General features: G+C 41.2%; 1 protein-coding gene across 2 annotated transcripts in view; it reads right to left on the bottom strand.

Moving 5' to 3' along the window:
* LOC115657938 (NACHT, LRR and PYD domains-containing protein 1b allele 5-like) overlaps positions 1 to 15,047 on the bottom strand; it is a 52,039-nt gene extending 36,992 nt beyond the window's left edge. For both annotated transcript variants that reach the window (XM_030576303.1, XM_030576304.1), the window contains exon 1: positions 14,759 to 15,047. In XM_030576303.1, coding sequence (XP_030432163.1) covers positions 14,759 to 14,796 — 38 coding nt within the window. In that variant the 5' untranslated portion in view covers positions 14,797 to 15,047. The remainder of the gene's footprint in view (positions 1 to 14,758) is intronic.
* Positions 15,048 to 18,022: the final 2,975 nt, after the last annotated feature.

Here is an 18,022-nt window from a genome sequence, read left to right as displayed (position 1 = left end):
GAAATTAGTGGGAAAACTCTCACAAGGCCTCTCTTTTGCTCAGACTTCCAATTATGTGAAAATACATAATATAGACCAAAATCCAGTAAAGGCTGGATGAGGATAAAAACTCAATTTTATGCGTAACATAAGAAACCAAGGCAAAAAATTTTTAAAGTGATTTTTGTAAGTTCAATCCAAGATAGAGCAGAGGAGCATGATTTTGCACTTTCTGAAAATCAGGACCATTTATGGTGTCTCAAGTTGTGTTGGGTCAGGTCTCTGAAGATGAAAAGCCAGTGAATTAATCTATTGTGCGACACAGCTCTTCAAAATGTAAGAAAAATAAGGCAATACTAATATCTGGCAACCCAGTGCCGAACTATATATTCATCATCAAATTCTCCTCCCAGTAACACTAGTACAACACCCCTAGTATCACTGTGAGGAAAACCTTTCATCTAGGCATAATGTGCTAGCATAAACTAAATCCTCACTGTAGTCAGACAGATTGATGGTCTGAAGTTCATTTTTATTCTTTTTCGTTCTACTTACCACATTTTCTTTCCTTTAATTTCAACCATTAATTAGATCTTCTTGATCTATTACACTTTATCCAAACAACAGGTGTTTTAATTTCCATATTCACATCTAATTAAGTTGACAATCTGCCTTTTTCCTACTGTTTTCTTATAGTATTAATCTAGAACATATGAATTATCATTAATACTATTTAATACCTTGTTCATACACCTACTCTACTGTATAATTTCTTCTCATTAATGTCTTGTATCACTTCAATCCAATCTATGTTAGTATCTTTTCCTCAGTTTCTGGTGTGGTAGGGAAATAAAGGAAGAGAAAGTAATTTAGAGAGAAGCTTGATGTCTTGAACTGTTGTTTCCTTTGATAGCACTTATCTAGGTCTTGTAATGTGATGCCATTTTATTTTTGTCTTTTTACAATCACTGCTTGCAACATAGCTCAGTAACAGAACTGGTCAATTTTTTAAATTTGAAAACAACTTTGAAGAATTGCCTATTTTTCAAAATGAAAATTTTCATGGAAAATTTGCATTTTGTTTGAAATTTTTCAGGTTTTGATTTTTCATTGTCCTTCTTTCCCCTTTCTCTTCCTGTTGCCTTCCTTATTCTATTTTTTTTACTATAAATAAAAAATGGGGAGTAGAAGAAAAAGAAGAATGAGAAAATAGGTTGGGGGAGACAAGAAAACAAACACCAAATTTTTTCAGAGAAAATGTCAAAGGATTTTTAAAAACTGCAAAAAACCATTAATATTTTTGACCAGCTCTACACAGTATATATTAAAAAGAGTAAGACACACAAAAGTAAACTGATGAAGTAACACTATGAAAGCAGGTACTTACTGTATGTGCACTGATTTGTTCACAGTGTGCCTCGCAGTGAATTTTGGGTTCAAATATCAGAGAAACATACAATCACACTGGCTCTCTTATAGACAGTGCTACAAAATGAAACAACTCTCTGATTATGCAAATTTAAGACTCAAAAACCTCAACAGTGTTCCCTTAATTCTGAGAGTCAGTTTTCAAATGGAAGTAGGATATACATGGATTTCCCTGCCCCAATGTGTTCATTAAGTTCTCTGCATTCTGCTAACCAATATCTGCCAGTGTTGATTTTTAGGTTTGGCTCATTAAGATATTTTGGAAGAACAATTGTGTTGCTTTTTTTATTGCACCAAATTACAAATATTATCAACTGTTAAGAAACTTCAAACTCACTTGTGGGCCTGATTCCATGTTGCAAATCACAAGGAGCAAACCAATGAACAAGTGCTATCATGCCTGTGTGTTGTTGGGATGTTTCAAGGTCCAAGCAGAGAGACTCCATTTATGGGGTACCCAAAAATTATCTATCACACCTCAGTTTCTTACCCTCCAGACCAAGAATACTTGCCCTGATGCAGGGAAGTCTGAAACTCTTGCATTTCCTTCCACAACTGGTTGAGATAAACCAAATCTTCAGTTATAGGGGACCTTCGTGAAGGATGTGTCCAATCCTTGCAGTTGTTCTAAATATTTTTACAGAGTCATCAATCTTATGGCTTCGCACGGTTCTCTTAACGGCTGGTACTAGCCTTGGGATCCCTCTGTAGCTTTAACAGCAATTTGTCTAACTGCCAAATACACTTGATGGACCTTGGCACAGGATTCCCTAAGACAATAGACTTGGCAGCCTTGCTCAGTTGGTCTTGTGACACAGGTAGAGCCCTGTGAAACTATTTTTATTTTTTTATAAATTTTTGTTTTATTTTGGGGGGGGATTTTTTTTGTCCTTATGTAACCCACACACCTCCTGGGTGTGGTGTTCTGTCCCATCTAGTGGCACCGAGACTACTTAAAAAGAGAGGGAAAATGAGTCAGTCTTACAGCCTTAACTAACAGCCAGTTGACTTTTAGCTCATGCTGTAGCAGCTCATGCACGAAGCTCCAGAGATCCCAGGTTCAATCCTGCCTGCCGATGACTGGGGTCTGTCGGTGTTACGCTTGCGTTTTACACATTTTATCCATTTCGGAGCTCGCCTTGCTGTGGGGTGACTTTTTCGCTTTTTTTCCTTTTATACGTTGTTTTTTGTTTTATTTCGTGTTACTGCAAAAAACAGTATTTGCAAAAAACATGGAGCTCTAGACATGGGTGTGCATCACAAAGCTATCTTGGAGTTTGTTTTTAAGCTGCTTCATTTGGAAGATTAGTTTCCAGCATTTGGGGTATGATCCAATTCCTCGTAAAGTTAATGGGAATTTCAAAACTCCCAGTACAGTCAATATGAGTCTCTCCATTGACTTCAGGTCCTTGGTATAAAAAGTAACTAGAGCTGTGTGGGAAATGGTTTTCTCATGCTGTGAGAATTTTCCGGATTTTGAAAAATTTTTCTGTTACAAATCAGAATGAAATGTCACAGTCTCAAAAATTTTCACAAACCAATAGTCCAAAAATGATTTTTTGATTAGGTCAAATCAAAATGTTTCATTCCAATTCTAACCTCTCTCTATTTTTAACCTTTTTTAAAAAAATATACATGTAAAATGAAAAGTCACTTCAAAGGAAAAAATGAAACTTTTCAAAAATGTCAAAATAAGATGTTTCAACAATTCCAGATGTTTCATATTCAATTTTTTTTTTAATCAGATGATTTGTCAGGACCCTTTCCCAGAAACAGTTTTGGTTTCAATGAATTAGCATTTTCTTACAAAAAATATTTCTGCTGAAAATTCCTGACTACCTGTAAAAGTAACCTCCTAAATATAACAAAGTGCTTTTTCAGGCACAAGAGCTATGCACAGACTTATCTCTCAAGCTGCAGAGCACCATACCCCTTTTACAAATTATTCCACTTAAACTCTACTGGGAATACATGCAAATCAACTACAGGAGAAGAGAAAAAGCACAAAAATCCATGTAGAGCAACTAGAGGAGTCAGAAAGCATGAGACAACAGATGGAATTAAGATTTTTGTTTCAAAGAGAAAGACCTCAGAGTAAAACTAGCCTGCCAAATTTGTTCCATCTTCTCCCTTGTGCGTCACTACCTTGTACTACCCTGCACTTTATAGATATGCCCATTGAAAGCAATCAATAAATATCACATGGTATGTGGGTAGGTTGAAACATCATTATTTGCTGGATCAGTAATAAAACAATTCCAGTTTACCTACAAAAAAAATACACCAACTCAATCCATCTAATTTAAGACTATCACTACAAGTAAGAAGTTCCTTAACCAGTCATCTTATAATGTGTCAAGACAGAATTTATATCTTATATGATTAAATTATTCCCAGCAGTGATAACATGAAATTTAAATACGTTGCTATATATCTGATTACTTGCAGGATCTATTTTTTATTTATTACACAAATGTGTTTATATAACTTCCATGTTGCTTCTACACTCTTCACATACTAAAGAGTGATGACAGATTTAAAACTGCTGATCACAATCACAATATATCATTAATCAGATCAATTCTTCAACAATTTTTGTCTAAGTATGGAGTGAAAATCAGGCCCTTGTAATTAAGTTACATATATCCCTTAATGTTGTAGAGATAAGATTAAAAATTAACAAAGTCTGTTAATATACAACCAGATAGTTCAATATGCTGTTATGCCACTTTCTGTTTGCAGCCAATTTTGGTATATGCCAGTTACTATTTATAGTTACTGGTTGGCATTAAAAACAGTGCACTGTTATATATACAATTGCTAGCTGTTCCTTCCCAGTTATAACCTGCCTTCTCAAAAAAACACATTCAGGCTTCTTCTAGTCATTTGGGTTTTTGGAAAATTGCATCAGCATATAAAATATAATTCTTAAATGCAACATTTTATTTAAAAAAATAAAGATTGCATATGATGCTGAAGGAAGAAAACTCCTGCAGAGTCTTTCAAAGGTTTCTTTCAGTCAGAAAGTTTTTTACTCAAAGCATGCCTGATACATATATGTATGATATGCCTCTGTAATGCAAATATGTGCAATATTTTGTGTTATACTCAGAGTGCAAGAAACTGAGAAACTAAAATGACAGACCAACTATTTTTTTAAAATAACTATAAGTAAAGACAAGTCTGATTTGTGCTGATATAATCAATATCATAATGGAAACTGATTTATTTAAAACGCAAGGGACAATCTAAACCACAGCTCTCCTCCTCCTTCAGTTACTGCTGCTAGGGATTTTCTGCTTTGTTGCAGTGGTCGTCCATGAAAGACAATACTGTTTTCCAGGGGCCGTTTTTTGTGTGTTTTTTTTAAAGTATTTAGACAGTGCAGTAGGAACCATATTTGCAATGCTGTCTTTTAATTGTTAGTTAAGAAGATAATCAAAATACCACACTGTATGTCACAAAAATGACTACTTTACTGGTGCAGAAAAAACAAAGACACAGTTCCTAATAAGCACAAAAAGAGTGTTACTCCAATGAGCAAAAAGCCTGAGGCAGCACCAGGAATGGAGCACGCAATTCAGATTTTCAATTCAATTTTCCAAGATATTACCATTGTTTAAAAAAACACACTATTATTATTATTAAATATCTGTTTATTGGTAGTAATAGCAGCTGTAGCAGTGAGCATTTATACAGCGCCACAAACACAGGTGGTAACTGAAGCCACGGAAAGAGAGGCGGCCTTGGGAGAAAACAAAGAAAAAGAAGAGAAGGAGATTGAGAATAAAGCCTGGGCCTGTTAATGTCCTCAGATTTCCCTGACCCTATTCAATCTGTGTTTCAGCCAAGGTATAGCTCAGAGATTGTGCACCACTGAAACCAGCACAACCTCCTTCCAGTAATGCACAAAGATGAGACACCTACATGACTTTTCCAGATCTGTCTGCTGACTTTAATACTTCCAACCAGGAGGTGGTGTTGATGCATTTGCAGATGTTGCCAGGGCTAAATGGAGTTGCTTTAAGGGACTCTCTATTCATTTCTCTTTGCAAGGACTTTGCTGTTTTTACAAGATGACTGTTCATCAGCCTCAGGTACTCTCATTTATAGGGTTCAACAAAGGTGTATGTTGTAATTTCTCCATTCTACTGTTCACCCTAAGAGGCTGCTGGGGAAAGAGTGAGATATTTAGATTGCTCTACCCACCCATCAATACACAGATGACACAGAGCTCCATGAGTCTCTCTTGTCAAAACCAGGCCATTTAGTAATTCAGCTTTCCCAGTGTCCATTTGAGATGAGAGCACAAGCCTGTTCTGGAGAATTCAGGAAACATTCAGAGAAAATGGCAGATTTAATATTGTGTCCCTTCTACTATCACTGAAGTTCACAGTTCAGGAGTTTTTCTGGATCTTGAGCTGCTTTTGGACATCCAAATAACAATGGTAGTCCTGTTGTTTTTTCCAATTGACTTCACTTGACAAGGAATTCCTCCTGGAACTAGCTAGCCATTATCTACCAAGCCACTAACACCCATGTTTTTGTCTCGGAGACTGCATTATTGCAAAGCACTCTACACAGGACTCCACCTGAATATCATTTGGAAAATTCAGGTAGTGCAGGAAGCAGTTACTTGCTTACTCAGATGCATTTCATGAAAAGAGATCATACCAATGCTCTGGATATTTCACTGGCTTCCAACTCATTTCTGGATACAATTTAAGGTGTTGGTATTGACCTACGAGTCTTTTATGGTTTCAGTCCTAACTATCTAAAAGTCAATAGGACTTAATTGCTTTAACCTGCAGCTGAGATCAACTGGGCATCATTTGGTGAAGATCCCTAGAATTACTAGCTTAAATTGGTGATAGGGTATTCTCAACTGAGGGCCCTCAAATCTGTAATTCACTTCCCCCTTTGGTCTGGCAAAGCTGACATTTGTTAACCTGCCAGACCAACTGCAAGGATCATCTAATCATTCAAGACTTTCCTGAGGAGAGTAGGGTAAGCGGGGCAGAGAGTTTTTTAAATGTAATTTTTTTGACATTTTCTTAATATAGATTACTACTGTTATAAATCTAATATAGTGTTTTTATGTTACATGTCAGGTTAGCCACACAGAGACAAAAGCGAAATGGACACTAGCAACAAGATAATTGTAAAAAAAAAAAAAAAGGGTGGATTGTCTTGAGCACTAGGGAAAGATGTGCTGCAATATTCTTCACAAAAAGCCACCTGACTAAACACTGTAATGCAATTTCAACTTTCCAACTCTCTCTTTTTTCTTTTCTGCATTTTAACAATTTTAAAACCAGAAAACTATTTTTTCAAACTAATTTTAAATCTAAACAAATTTTGGACTGTTACTCATCCCTAAATCACGGGTTTTTTTAACCATGCAACCAGAGCAAGTAACAAAGTGGTGACTAGTCTGCCTTTTGTTTGCAACAGCTGTCTCTGGGAGGTGTGGAACTGGTGAATCTTCTTCTCCTGGTTCTGCATCTGCAATTTGTAGGTTGCTCAGTTTTGATTGTTGACTCAATGAACTGAAGATATTGAAAGCTGCTGAAAGCCCCACTGTCTGTCTCAACAGTGTATTATCTGGGTGCGATGCTTGCAGACCAGGTCCCAGCTCATGCCAAGACACAAGGCCTCATTGAACACTGACAAATGCATAGCTGGGAACCAGTCTGGCTTATTTGTGGGTTAATATAGTTAAAACAGATATTATAAGAATTTGTTTAGACTTTATGAAATGCTTGTAGGACGGTACATGCATTAATCCTACTTATAATATCTGTATCCCATAGTATAAAGTTATATTGAATGTTTGCATTGTAAACCTCTGTAAACAGGAAAAGAAAAATTAATTAAGGTAAAATGCTTGTCCTGCACACAAAATGGCCCATTGAAGGCAAAGGAGACATTGTGAGCATCAAGGGACAGAGACTTAGGGTATGGCTACACTCGAAACTTCAAAGTGCTGCCGCGGGAGCGCTGCCACGGCAGCGCTTTGAAGAGTGAGTGTAGTCGGAGCGCCAGTGCTGGGAGAGAGCTCTCCCAGCACTGCATGTACTCCACCTCCTCATGGGGTTTAGCTTGCAGCACTGGGAGCTGTGCTCCCAGCGCCGCGGCACTGTTTACACTGGCGCTTTACAGCACTGTATCTTGCAGCGCTTAGGGGGGTGTTTTTTTCACACCCCTGGGCGAGAAAGTTGCAGCGCTGTGAAGTGCCAATGTAGCCAAGGCCTTAGTCAATGGCATTCCTAAATCACTCCAGGAAGGGAAGGCATGCACATGAACTCATCCCAGCAGCTTGGATTTTGAGGTGAAGGGGATAAATATCCATGACAAGGAGAAACGGGGTCTCTTTATGCTGTCTGGGCTCTAAGTCTGGACTCTAAGTCTGGACTCTATGTGGTAAGTCAACCTATGCCATGCAACTCCAGCTACCTGAATAACATTCCTGGAGTCGACATACTTAGGTCAAGCTACCGCGGGTTCTACACTGCATGGGTCGACAGGAGAAACTTTCCCGACTTACCTTACTCTTCTCGTTGGGGGCAGAGTACAGGGGTCTTCACTGGACCCGCTAAATCGACCGCCAGTGGATCCATCTCAGGGCACAGATCCTGGCCGTAGTGGAAACACAGCCTCAGGGGCAAAGATTCCTAAACAGAAGCAACAGATCCCCATGCTGTTTGGCAGGGGTCAGCCCTAGGACATATAGAGCCACTTATAATAGAAGTTTATATTTCCTTTTTAAATCTAAGCCTGCAACTCATTTGTGTGTGTATATTTCCTGTTTCAAGTCTGTAAATAAGTCGTTTCTTTTTCCTAGTTAATAAACTTTAGTTAGATTATTACAGGACTGGGTACAGGCATTGTCATTGGTTTGAGATATGAGTATAATCGATCTGGGATAAGTGACTGGTCCTTTCTGTTATAAGGATAGAAGTTTCCGGTCAGTTATCAGTTTAAAGGAACTCAATCCACACAGATATCTGTAGAAGTTCTTATATACCCATATACTTGCCAGGCATTCCTTTTCAAACTGTGCATATTCTTTTTCTGCTTTGCAAATGTACGAGAGCAGAATGCACCACCAAGGCCACAGCTACTGGCACCAGCACAGACCACTGATAGTTTGTTTACATTGTAGAACATTAAAAGTAGAGCAGTTGAGATCACTTCTTTTTCCTTTTTGAAGGCAGTCTTCTGATTTTGTACCCACAGCCAGGATGTATTGGGCCTTAACAGTTTATCAGAGGTTCTCTCACTGTAGAAAGATCTTGCAGGTATCAACCAAGATAATTTACCATCCTCAGTATGTATCTCAGTTCTGGTACATTCATTTCTCTGTTTTTACTTTCTCAAGGGTAGGACTAATTCCATCTTTGGTTACTTTCTGTCCCAAAAATTCAATTTGGTATAGGCAGAAAACACACTCCTCTTTATTTAGCTTGAGTACAGACTCACTGATTAAGCTCAGAACTCGTTGAGGGTTTTATGTTCTCCCAGTGATGAGCTGTACACTTTTAAAATGTCATCCCTAAAAACGACAACCTCATTTATGTTCTTAAGCAGCTCTGCCATCTTTCTTTGGAAAATTTCAGGAGGGCTGGTAATCCCAAAAGGTAATCTTTGGAAAGCAAAATCTCCCAAAGAGCATAATGAATGTAGTCTAAAGGAATTTGCCAGAACCCACTTGAGGCATCTAGCCTGGAGAATACAACAGCTTCTGCCAGTTTAGGGAGGAATTCTTCTAGTATTCGGAGGATATATTTTTCTATCACGACTGCTTCATTAAGTCTTTTATGATCCACACAGATTTGAATATTCCCATTTTAACTCATAATAGGTACCATCAGTGTGTATGTACCATGCAGTGGGCTCATATATTTCCTCAATTATATCATTCTTTTCCATTCTCTTTAATTAGTTTCTACTTTATGAAGTAATGGGATAGAAATTCTGCAGGGCATATGTATGCTATATGGTTCAGCACTATCTCTTAAGTTTATTTCTACTGGATCTCCTTTTAAAAGTTCAATATCACCAAATATTCCATCAATTTCTTCCATTTTTCTCACTAGACACATCATGGCAACCATATTAAGACAATGGAGATTGTCAGCCTCCAATCCTCTAATCACATACACATTAAAATTAAAGCTTTTGTCTTTGTCTGCTGTCTCTGAGGAAAATTGTCCAATGCAGTTCAAATACTGCTGAGTCTGTTTAGGCCAGCATCTGCTCGTTTCAGCCCCATAACTGCAAGTCCCTTCTGATATGACTGTTACATCTGCATCCAAATCTATTTGAAAATGAAGAATCTTTCCACAAATATTCAGTTTCACCCTCCAGGAAGGCTCTGTGTCATTACAAGTGATTGATCCAAGACTAAATGGCTCTTGATTCACAAGGTATGTCCACACAGTACAGTGAGTCTCAAAGCCTGGGTTGACAGACTCAGGTTTGCAGACTTGTACTACAGCAGTAAAAACAACTTTGCAGAAGTTCTGGCTCAGGCTAAAGTTTGAGCTCTGAAGCCCAGCCCCCTTCTAAGCTTCAACCCAAGCCCAAACATTTACACGGGCAGTTCTCAAACTGTGGCTCAGGACCCCAAAGTGGGTCGTGACTCAATTTTAATGGGTCGCCAGGGCCAGCATTAGAGTTGCTGGGACCTGGGGCTGAATCTGAAGCCAGAGCTCTACTCCTACCTAGGATGGCAGGGTTTGGGCTGCAGTCCCCAATCCCCCCACCCAGGGCTGAGGGGTTTGGCCTCTGCTTCCCCCCTGTCATAAACAGATAGCTAAGGGTTAATGTCTCTTTCACCTGAAGCACCTGACCAGAGGACCAATCAGGAAACCGGATTTTTTCAACTCTGGGTGGAGGGAAGTTTGTGTCTGTCTTTGTTTTCTGTCTGCCTGCTTTCTCTGAGCTTTGGAGAAGTAGTTTCTACTTTTTAATCTTCTGTTTCTAAGTGTAAGGACAAAGAGATCAGATAGTAAGTTATATGGTTTCTTTTCTTTGGTATTTGCATGAATATAAGTGCTGGAGTGCTTTGAGGGGTTTGGCCTCTGCCCTCCCCCCCACCCCCCTCAGGGTTGTTAGAAGGGGGTCGCAGTGCAATGAAGTTTGAGAACCCCTGATCTACCCAGCTATTTTTAGTCCCATAGCATGGGTCCTGCAAACCCAAATCTGTCAACCGGGGCTCTGAGATTCACTGAAGTTCCCTGTGTAGTTGTACCCTCAGCAGTCCCTTCCCATACTGCCTTTATGTGGCAGAGAGTGGCAAAATGTCCAATTTTTGTGGATTTACAGCATTTAGCTGCTTTAGCAGAGAAACATCTCTTGGACTGTGATCTTTTCCACATCTTGTGCATCTAGTCTGAAAAGTTAGATTTTGCTCAGGGCTTACTCCACATTGCTTTGAGAACTTATTACAACTGCTTTTTGCAGCTGTATTATATCTCCTATAGTGGTTCTGTTTGTAAATCACTTCCTCTAGGTTACTTTCTGGTGGCCACTGGTCTCTATTTTGATGTGCACTCATTTCCAGATGTCTCTCTTCACTTTCAGTTTCTCTGGAAGTCTCTTATCTAAAATGCCAAACACTACTGTCTCTAATGTGCTCTTCCCTTTTTGTCTTCAAAGTCACAGTTTTCTGCCATGCCATACAAGCCTCTCATAAAAAAATCCAGTCTCCTCACATTTTTGGACATGCTGGTAGAAACATGCTCACCCATACACCACCTTACGGTGAGGTATAAAAAGCTCATAAACTTAGCCAGCAGCACAGCATAATTGTTCTTGTGGGTCTCTCCTCCAAAGACAAAGGATTTAAAGATATGTTCAGCTTTCCTGCCCATGGCCATAGACTACAAAACTACACTGCACCTCCCCACTCTTCTCTGATGTGGAAACATGCAAATTGCTCCTTCCAATCAGGCCAGCCTAATGGTCTGTTGAAGCTGAAGCTCTCTGGTGAACGGAACTTTGGCAGCTTGACAAAATTCTGCACCGTCTATTGTTTGTCTTCTGACACTGTGTCAGGTTAGTCACGCAGAGGCAAAATGGACATTAGCAACAATAACTTTACTGTAAAAAAACAACTTAGACTGTCTTCAGCACTCTTCACATCACATCACTAAATGTTATAATGCAGTTTAAACTTTCCATCACAACATGTAAATAGATAACTCAGAAAAATGAAGGGCAGTATCAATGTAAAATTTGATATGTGAGTATTTTATTGAAAATGTGTCAATGCCCATAACATTTAAATTGGCCTCCAGTCTTTTCTCAAAGCAACTGTCGTTCAGTAAAAACGTTGTAGGTACAAGTAAACATTTTTATGTAATGAGCAGCTTTCAAATTTTAAACTCTAAGTTATTTCTGTGGTAGAATAATAAACAGGTAAATGAGGCTGTGTAATTTACTTAAGTCTTATCTTCACACTAAGCAGAAAAATGCCAGAACATGGATCGCTGACACTTTCTGCTTGTGCTTTTATTAGCAGAAAAGCTGCTGTTAGATAAATGCTGGGAGCCCGGAAAGAGGCTATAGGCAGTGGTGGCCTTTTTCATCTCAAGATGTCACAGGATCCACTACTTTCATTCTCTTCCTGACTCTCCTCTCTCATCCAGGCCTATGTTTGGAATTCAGTGGATCAGGACTACTTGCCGCTACTTGTGCTTATCTGATGCAATGGGCAATAAATACTGGGCATTTAGCTACAATCATTAGAAGTCCCCCAGCAGCTCCTATACTTACTCTGATTCTTTAATACAAGATAAAATTGTTTCTTCCTAGGACTTTCAAGGTGGTCAATGGGTTTTCACATTCTGCTACCTATCACCTACTGACATACATTAAGGACTCTGACTATCGGTTTTAGTAAATAAGATCTAATCTTCATTGGAAAGTTTCTATTCTTTCCTTTTTATTTCTCCACACCTCCTTTCAGTTAACAGTTACATGCCCCAGTGAAAAAAGAGACAGGAAAAATTAAACAAAGAAAAAAATGAAATGCAACTCAAGATAATGGATTGTTACCCAAGACCAGCCATTTACTATCTATTGGAGAGGGATTTTCAGACAGAATTCTTCTGGGGCAACCTCATGCATCTCAGTGTGCTCAATAAATGAACCAGAGGATTATTACTCTGATCCTCCGGCTGCTACTGGAACAGAAACTGAAACAGTTTTGCAGATAAACAGTGGTTATGGTTAAGGCTTTGCAGGCAAAGCTAAATGTTTATGCATATAAATTGTTGAAGTTAATATTACTCAATGCAAACACTTGTTCTTATGTTTTACAAACTAGACAGCACTAAACTCCCTTATTTATTTATATATATATATATATATATATATATATATATATATATATATATATATATATACATACATACATACATACATACACACACACACACACAGAGAGAGAGACCTATCTCATAGAACTGGAAGGGACCCTGAAAGGTCATTGAGTCCAGCCCCCTGCCTTTACTAGCAGGACCAAGTACTGATTTTACCCCAGATCCCTAAGTGGCCCCCTCAAGGAGTGAGCTCACAATCCCATGTTTAGTAGGCCAATGCTCAAACCAATGAGCTATCCCTCCCCACTTGGGAAACATTTTTATTAATGTAAGAAAAAAGTTGGTATAAAAGAGCACAGAAAGAAACCCATATCACAATATTTGCAAGGCTGATCCATGTATTCATGCTTACTACGCCTGGACAGAAGAAGAGTCTAAGGTCTGGTTTACACTGGGGGGGTGGGAAGGGGGAATTGATCTAAGATATGCAACTTCAGATACAAGAATAGGGTAACTGAAGTCAACGTATCTTAGATCGAATTAAAATTACTTACTTCGCATCCTCGCAGCACTGGATCGACGGCTGCGGCTCCCCTGTTGACTTTGCTTCCGCGTCTCGCACTGCTGGAGTTCAGCAGTCAACGGGAGAGTGATCAAGGATCGATTTATCGCGTCTACACTACACACGATAAATTGATCCGATGCATCGACCACTACAAGCCGACCAGACGTAGACATACCCTTAGGGAGAATATAGAACTATGGGGGGGGGAGGAGTTTATTTAGTTTGACATTGTTATGAGCTGTTTATTGTTTTAGCTTTTGTATGTGCTTTTAGAACCCATCAGATAAGTGCATTTTATATGCTGAATAATAAAAAAAAATAGAGAATTCTATATATTACTGAACAACCTACAATGGCTGAAATTGTTTTGGAGGGAAAATTTGTAATTTTCTTTGGACATGTATAAAACGTTCATATTTTTTGGGCTTCTTAAAAATCTGGATCACAAGCAACCTTCATGCACACTCATTTTAATGTTTTTTTTAAGAATTTTTCTGTGAATGTTTTCTTTAAATCAGTAAATTAAAAATAAATATTTTGATGAGAAACGTCATCTGGTTCTGCACTTCTTCTGTGCACCTCATGTCAGAAGATAATTTTTTTTCAAGAAATTCAGATCTTTAACTTTCACAAAGTGACACAGAAGCACCTGTTCCCCTCCCCCTGTTATTATATGGTGCCAACCACTTTAGGATCTGAGCATGTGTCTTGCAGTAATGAGTGTATGTGTCTCCCCGGTAGGGAAGTGCTATTATCCCCACTTTGCACATGGGAAACTGAGGCAAGGGGTATATTAAATGACCTGCCCAAGATCACACGGGAAATCTTGGGCGGAGGGGGAGGCAGTTTCCCGTGAGATGCAAGCCGTGGCTCTGGGCAGGCAGCCGGGCTCATGCGCTGAACATGCTACCAGCCCGCCCTTACGCTCGCGGTAGCCTCCAGCAAGGCTTGTCCATCTCTCCCTTGCAGGCTGGTACCTGGCAGGGGTGGAGGCATCGCTGCACCGAGAGGCCTCCACTTCCCATTCCGCCGGCTTCTCGGGGTTTCGGCGGAGGAGGGGGCCGGTGACGGCCCGCCCTGGCACACTCCCCTGGGGAGCTCAGCGGGCGCACAGCACCCCTGCCCGTGCCCGGCAATGGCGCCCTTTGTTGTCCCTGTGCAGCGGCCGCCCCCTGCCGCATCCCATCCCGGCGGCCGCCCGGGCTTCCCGCGCCCCGGCCCGACTCAGCCGCCTCCGCCGGCGGCAGAGGCCGCCCAGGCCCGGCGAGCGAGCAGGCCGGAGAGCGCGGCGCTTTGTCCCTGGTACCCAGGCTGCTGCCCTGCCCCACATTCCCGCGGCCGGGAGCAGCGCGGCTGCCCATCCCCTGGCAGCCAGGTGCAGCCCGCGCCCGGCCCCCGTGTCGCGCCCGGCCCCAGGACCCCGCTGCACCGCGCGCCCTGGACCCCGCCTGCTCACCTGCCCTGCACATCCTGACACTCCTGACCGCTGGTCATCGTGGCCCGGCCCGGGAGCAGCGGGCGCGAACGGCTCGCGCGGGCTGTCGCGGCTGCAGCTGGAGGCGCCGCACGGCCTTAACGCCTCCGCGCGGCACTCCGGAGGGGAGGGAGGATGGGAAAAAACAAGGAAGCCTCCGGTGGGGAAGCGGTCGGGTCCCCTCACCGGGGAACGCGCATCCCCCGCCGGGCTGGTGCTGCTCCCGCGGCAGGGACCAGGCGTCTCTCGCCCGCAGAGAAGGAAGAACTGCGGCAGTCGGAGGCTGGCGCAGGGCCAGCACGGTTGGCGAGCACCTCCAGGGCTAGGACTCAGGAAACCAGGGTTCTGGTCCTGCCACTGCCTGCTCGGAGACCTTGGGCCAGTCATCGCTCTTTGCTTCAGTTTCCCTATCTATGGACAGGGCATAATGAGCCAAACCTCCTTTGTAAGCGCATTGACATCTACTGCTGAAAAGCCTTATATAAGAATTAGCTGGTGGTGTAGTACAGGTACTTATATGGCCCCATTACTGTAGTAGAGGGGTGGGCAAACTTTTTGGCCTGAGGACTGCATCTGGGTGGGGAAATTGTTTGCAGGGCCATGAATGTAGGGCTGGGGTAAGGGGGGTAGGGTGTTGGAGAGAGTGCGGGGTGCAAGAAGGGGCTCGCTGCAAGGAGTTGGTGGGGTGTAGGAGGGATGCAGCAGGGGGCTCAGGGCAGGGGGTTGGGGTGCAAGAGGGGCACTGAGTGTGGCAGGGGCTCAGAACAGGGCTTTGGGGTGCAGCAAGGATCTCAAGGCAGAGGGTTAGGAGGGTAGGGTTTTGGGGTGCAGGCTCCAGCCTGGCACCGCTTACCTCAAGCAGCTCCGGGGTGGCAACGGTGTGCAGTGGGACTAAGTCAGGCTCCCTGCCTGCCCTGGCCTTGTGCTGCTCCCAGAAGTGGCCAGCATGTCTGGCAGTGGCTCCTGTGGGTAGGGTGGGGCATGCGGCTCCCACTGACTTTACTAAGGGCCAGACTGTAGCCTGGCCTACATGCCCATGCAGAGGGCTAAAACTTCCCCTTATGATTCTCAGCAGCATTCTCCAAGCTTGGGTCCAGGCATGTAGGGGAAGCTGGTATTGTCCACCTATTATTCCCCCATTCCACACAAGTGGGCAGAGAGAGGTGGAAGTGGATGGAGCACTACTATGAACTATTTTGAAAACACTCGTATATGTTCAATAAACTACATACTGTTTTCATATTTGCTTTGTTTTCACAGGGCTACCATAAAGATTTGTGAGCTCAACACATGGCCTAACTTATCATTCTTTAAAAGGCCTTGTCATTCTCAGTGTTTTCAACCCCATTCATTCAAAAGTCATGAAGGCGGCACCCCAAAAGCAGTTCCACAGGAATTACTTTCCTCCCAACCCTGCCCCCACCTCAACACAGAAAACTTTTTTTAAAATTAAAACTATGCTAGTAAGCCATACTGAAACCAATCAAGCACCTCTGGATTTACATTGATGTAACTAACTTCTGCCTTAAAGTATCGCTCTATCTCTTGCATGCAGAGGGCCAAAATTCTGCTCTCAGTTGCATCAATAGAAATTTTGTGTGGTCCGAGATTACATGATTGATAGGACCAAAAGGTGGTAAAAATTCCCATTGACTTCAGTAATGATTTATTATATGTAGAAGCAGAAAACGTTCTGCCAAAAGGAAAGTGTAAAAACAGACCACCACACATATTGGTAACTTATGCAGCTTCTGCATCTGTGTGTATTATAAGAAAGATCCTCCCACCCCCCAAAAAAATCAAATAAACAAACAAAACCCATTGCATTAAAAGAAAATTAAGGTAGCAAAGTCAATCACTCAAAAGATAGGAAATGCCAGAATTAAGGTTGCCCCAGGCATAGTTCACCCCCATTATGTGTCTGTAGTATGACACAGTCTTTAATTACATGATCCCATGCTATTTTTTCCACAACACCCCTACTGGTGCATAGGGGCAACATTAATTCTGGTTTTTCCTAAGTTTAGTGTTTGACTTTTCAACCTTAATGTTCTTTTAAGAGAGTTTTTTAAATGTCATTTTCTGGGTTTTTTTTTTAACTTAAAAAATAATTATGTTATGTTGATATGGGAGATTGTGAGTGACTCCATTTTGTATCCCTGGCCTCCATTTTGAATAAACAAGAGTCACTGCACCATTAGATGGAATCTACAGGTCATATTGTATTAAAAAACATAAAATTGGCAGGAAAACCAAAGTGGCAGGAAAAGTAAACAACAATTAGCAGATCATACAACTGTGAGGTAAATAACAGTCACTGGCTAAAAACAGAACAGTCAGTTATGATGTCATGTCTAAAAATAGAATTGAAAAATGATATGAAAGTTGGTGGCTTCTATGGTGGCGGTGCAGTCATGACAGACTCTAGCCAGAGAAACAGATTCATCCGACCGCAGCCGCTATGCCTCACCTAACGGGGTGTGATTTTACTTACTTGCTATAATTGTAGCCAGAGATCATCTATTTAGGTCCTTTGTAATTTTCAATAAATTGTTAAAACGACCTGGTCTTTCTCAAACGTCACTGTATTGCTCTGGGGGAACAGCAGTTTATAACAATTTCAAATTATATTGACACCCTCATCCTGGATCATCAGCAGTGTTAGGCTCTTAAGATTCACAGCATGGTCCTCAACCACTTGAGCTAACAGAGTACTGTATCTGATAGGAGTAGAAGGCTGTAATTGTCATCCCAAATGGTTAAAGTCGGGCAAAACAACTGAAAATAGGGTCTTAAAAGAGAAAGTGTTGAGCAAACTTGATTATCAGCATCACTCGCTGTGCCCCCTATAATTCATCCGAATAGTAGGCTTAAACAAAATAGATATGTATCTTATTACAAAGAGACATTATGATTTGTAATAAAATTTTATCTGAATTAAAACATACTGTACTGATTTATTTTTATTTTTTTATTGTGCTTGTATAAGAAACGTTGCTCCAGGGAAGTAATGCATACACGGACAAGTGTACTTTATACTTGAGTTACATGTATACAGTTCCTTGAGCTCTGAGTTTAACCCTGTATGATGATGGAGAACATAAATGAAAGGCTTGGTGTTCTGTCACTCGGCAGGGAAATGTAATACCGACTTTCATTGGAGAGATGGCTACACTCCAGCAGAAGTTTTTGTCCATTTCAACCTATATTTACTGGATGTCATTCTCTGCTGCTGAATATTCTAAT

This window comes from Gopherus evgoodei, chromosome 9 (genome assembly GCF_007399415.2).
Source record: "Gopherus evgoodei ecotype Sinaloan lineage chromosome 9, rGopEvg1_v1.p, whole genome shotgun sequence".
In the NCBI taxonomy this organism is placed as follows: domain Eukaryota; kingdom Metazoa; phylum Chordata; order Testudines; family Testudinidae; genus Gopherus; species Gopherus evgoodei.
Note: the sequence above shows the minus strand (reverse complement) of the source record. Positions and strands in the feature narration are given on the sequence as shown.